The sequence below is a fragment of the Sorex fumeus genome, unplaced genomic scaffold (genome assembly GCF_029834395.1).
Source record: "Sorex fumeus unplaced genomic scaffold, SorFum_2.1 ptg000093l, whole genome shotgun sequence".
Classification (NCBI taxonomy): domain Eukaryota; kingdom Metazoa; phylum Chordata; class Mammalia; order Eulipotyphla; family Soricidae; genus Sorex; species Sorex fumeus.
Genome location: NW_026606150.1, coordinates 10,634,886 through 10,638,074, shown reverse-complemented (window position 1 = coordinate 10,638,074; position 3,189 = coordinate 10,634,886). Strand labels below are relative to the sequence as shown.

Here is a 3,189-nt window from a genome sequence, read left to right as displayed (position 1 = left end):
AGGCCATTTGTTTTCAGGCTAATAGCAAGCACCAGCAGGCTATGAGAGGGGGGTATAACATAAAACATACGTCTATTAACTTTCTAGTCTTTGATAACCTCAGGGCAGGTGGAGGTGAGTGAATGAGAGTGGCAGGATGACAGTGGCATCATGGTAACCAACCTGGTAAAGTCAGTCTGGTGGTGGCCGGTAGAGGCAGGTGCACATCAGTGCTGATTGAGAACAGATCCTCCCTGACTAGGGGGTGAATCCAGATGTCCTCACAGGGACTGTGCAGATGAGCAGCGTGATCCCATTGCACACTATCAGCCACCAGATGGCAGCAAGACACAGGGGAGTGGCCAGGCCTACATTGTAGGGACTAGGACTGCAGTACCTGGGGACTCTGCTCTTGGGGTGGTCTGATGGGGGCCCAGATGTCCCAGGCCCCTTTCTGCTTTATGCTAGGACAATGTGGCCCCAGAGCCTTGACATCCCTAGGCTTACCTGGCATAAAATGAAAGTGTGTCTGAGACTGTAGCCCCCTCCCCTTCTTACTTCCTGGGGTGACATGGTAAATCCAGCCAAGCCTTCATGACACCCCAACTCCTCACCACCTGTCCTTCTCCAGCCCACTTTTTATACGCTTGAATGCTGTTACCCGTTCCAGGCCTGCAGGTCTCAGAGGGTCTCTGGGAAGCCCCTGCACCTGCCCCATGGAAACGTCAGCACTGAATCTCAGAACCAAGGGCCCAGTGCAAACCCGGTGGGGCCTCTGGGTGAGGACACACCCAAACTGTGCTGCTTTCTCTTGCCAGGTCCTGTGGACAGGTCTGACCCGCCCCCTGGGCCAGGTGCCACCTGGGAGGCATAAAAGCCAGCTGAGGCCGATCCTGAAAAGCCTCTGCTGTCTGCCATGAAAGGGAGCAGCGCCCTCCTGCTGGTGGCCTTCACCTTGCTCTGCACCTGTGGTAAGTCTGTGCTGACAAGGCTTCCAGCACTTGCGGGAGTGGGGGTGGGGGTGGGGCGGTGTGGAGAAACTAGGAAGTCAAAGATCCAAGCCCTGAGCCCCTGGAAGTGATCAGATTCTGCTTCCCAGAAGCCCACCTGCCTCCCTCATAGAGCACAGGGGTTGGAAATGCCCTAGGGAACCCCAACCCATCACAGACCAAGCCCAGCTGACCCTGGCCCCAGTCTTTACCTACAGCTGCTACCCCAGCCATGACTGACCCCCCACTTTCTACCAGGCTCAGAATAGCCTTCACTCGCCTTCCCCAAGGATCCCAAGGAACCTGGGATAGAGAAAGGCAGCAGGGATCTGAGAACAAATGGGGTTGGGGTGTTACGAAAAAAAGCCTGAAGCAGATGAGGAGGGGTAACTCTGGAGGAATACCTGTGGAAGTTACAGGGGCACAGATGGAAATGTCTGGAGATGCCTGAGGTGGGAGCAAAGGGAGGTCTGGAGACCCACCAACCTGGTGTCATCTTGCCCCACAATACAGGGCTGGCCACAGGGGAGGACAACAATGAATTTTTCATGGACTTTCTGCAAACATTGCTGGTGGGGACCCCAGATGAGCTCTATGAAGGGCCCCTGGGCAAGTATGATGTCAATGCAGACGCCAAGGCAGCACTGTCGGAGCTCAAGTCCTGCATAGATGGCCTCCAGCCCGCGCACAAGGCGGAGCTTGTCAAATTGCTGGTACCGTGGCTGGGGTGGCGGGGGGCACACCACCCCTTAAAGACCTGGAGCCCTAGGAGACACAGCCCTGCTCCCCAGGTCTTCCACAAAACTCCATTACCTGCCCAGTGCAGCACCCACAGCCAACCACCCAACAGATACCCCAGCCTGCCTGAGCCAGACCTCACTGCCCATGGAGCAACCCTCAGCTAACACCTAATACACATACATGTATATGCACACAAGTGCACACACATTCATGCACACAAAATCAGAGAAACACATGCCACTTTCCCAGCTATGAGAAGAAAATCAGCTACAATATGCTGGAGCACACCTACACTCCCCTTCCCCCACTCTAAAATCAACCTGGGCCTGTTAGCCTGATGGAGCTATAGTTTTCTACCTACTGATTACCAAGCAAGACCCCTCCGTGCTTTGGTTGATGTGTTTCTGCCTTACAGGTGCAAGTACTGGGCAGTCTGGAAAACTCCTAGTGGACTGCAGATATGGCTCGAAGCAGCCATAGGATCAGCAACAAAGCAGACATGGCCACAGCTCCCCATTATCACTTCCCCACGTGTGACTGACCCTCAAACGGTTGCATCAATAAAGCCTCCTGCAGCTCAGGCTCTGACTCCGCTCTCTTCCCACACTCAGTGATATTACCATATGCACATAATCACCTACAGAGAACATGTTCCTATAGTGATCCACATAGGGGGCAAACCACGTGAATGCCTGCATAGGCAGGTATAAGGAGAAAACCAACCAGGTGGTCATGAGGATGTGGAAGGTGTCTGAAGAAGCAAGGTTAGAACGCATAAGTGGTACAGAGCAGGAGACAAAAAGTCCCAGAAAGAGGAAAAGGCCAGGGACTAGAGAGATAGTACAGTGGGTGGGGCACTTGCCTTGCATGTGGTCAATCAGTGTTTGATCCCTGGCATCTCATATGGCCCCCTGAGCACTACCAGATGTAATTCCAGAGTGCAGAGCCAGGAGCAACCCCTGATCATTTTCCGGATGTGGTCCAAAATAAAAAAACAACAGAAAAGAAGCCAAGATTTGGGAGTTGGAAGGGTAGGGATAGACTGAGAGGCGGGTTCTGCATCCGGTGGTTGCCTTTTCAAGACAATGTCTACCCACAATAATCACAATGACATGGATCCAGGATTAGGGTGGGATGTTGAGAACAATATCTCTCCTCAGACTCACCCAAGAAAAAACCCAAGATACAGGTCCAAGTCAGAGCCCTAAGAGGAATATAACATAGCAGAGAACAGTGTACCGGTTCATGAAAAAACTCAGGGCTTAGTGGTAGGCATGACCAGAAGTGGCACCATAAGGAGAGCAGGATAAGAAAGAGGTTCCACAGAACAGGAAAGTGGCAGTTCACCACACTGACCCAAACCCACCCACAAGCAGTGAAGACCCTCCCCTTACCGTGGGTCTCAGTTCTCCAGAAGCCAGAGTCCTCCTGTGCCTCTGTTTCCCCAGTTCAGCAGTCTCTACTAAGGGTAGAGCTGAAC

At 53.0% G+C, this 3,189-nt stretch overlaps 1 protein-coding gene across 1 annotated transcript; it reads left to right on the top strand.

Moving 5' to 3' along the window:
* Positions 1-895: 895 nt before the first annotated feature.
* Positions 896-2,225, top strand: SCGB1C1 (secretoglobin family 1C member 1). Its single transcript, XM_056132011.1, has 3 exons — positions 896-950; positions 1,482-1,681; positions 2,125-2,225. The coding sequence occupies exons 1-3, from the start codon at positions 896-898 to the stop codon at positions 2,155-2,157; spliced, it is 288 nt and encodes a 95-aa protein (XP_055987986.1). The 3' UTR covers positions 2,158-2,225.
* Positions 2,226-3,189: the final 964 nt, after the last annotated feature.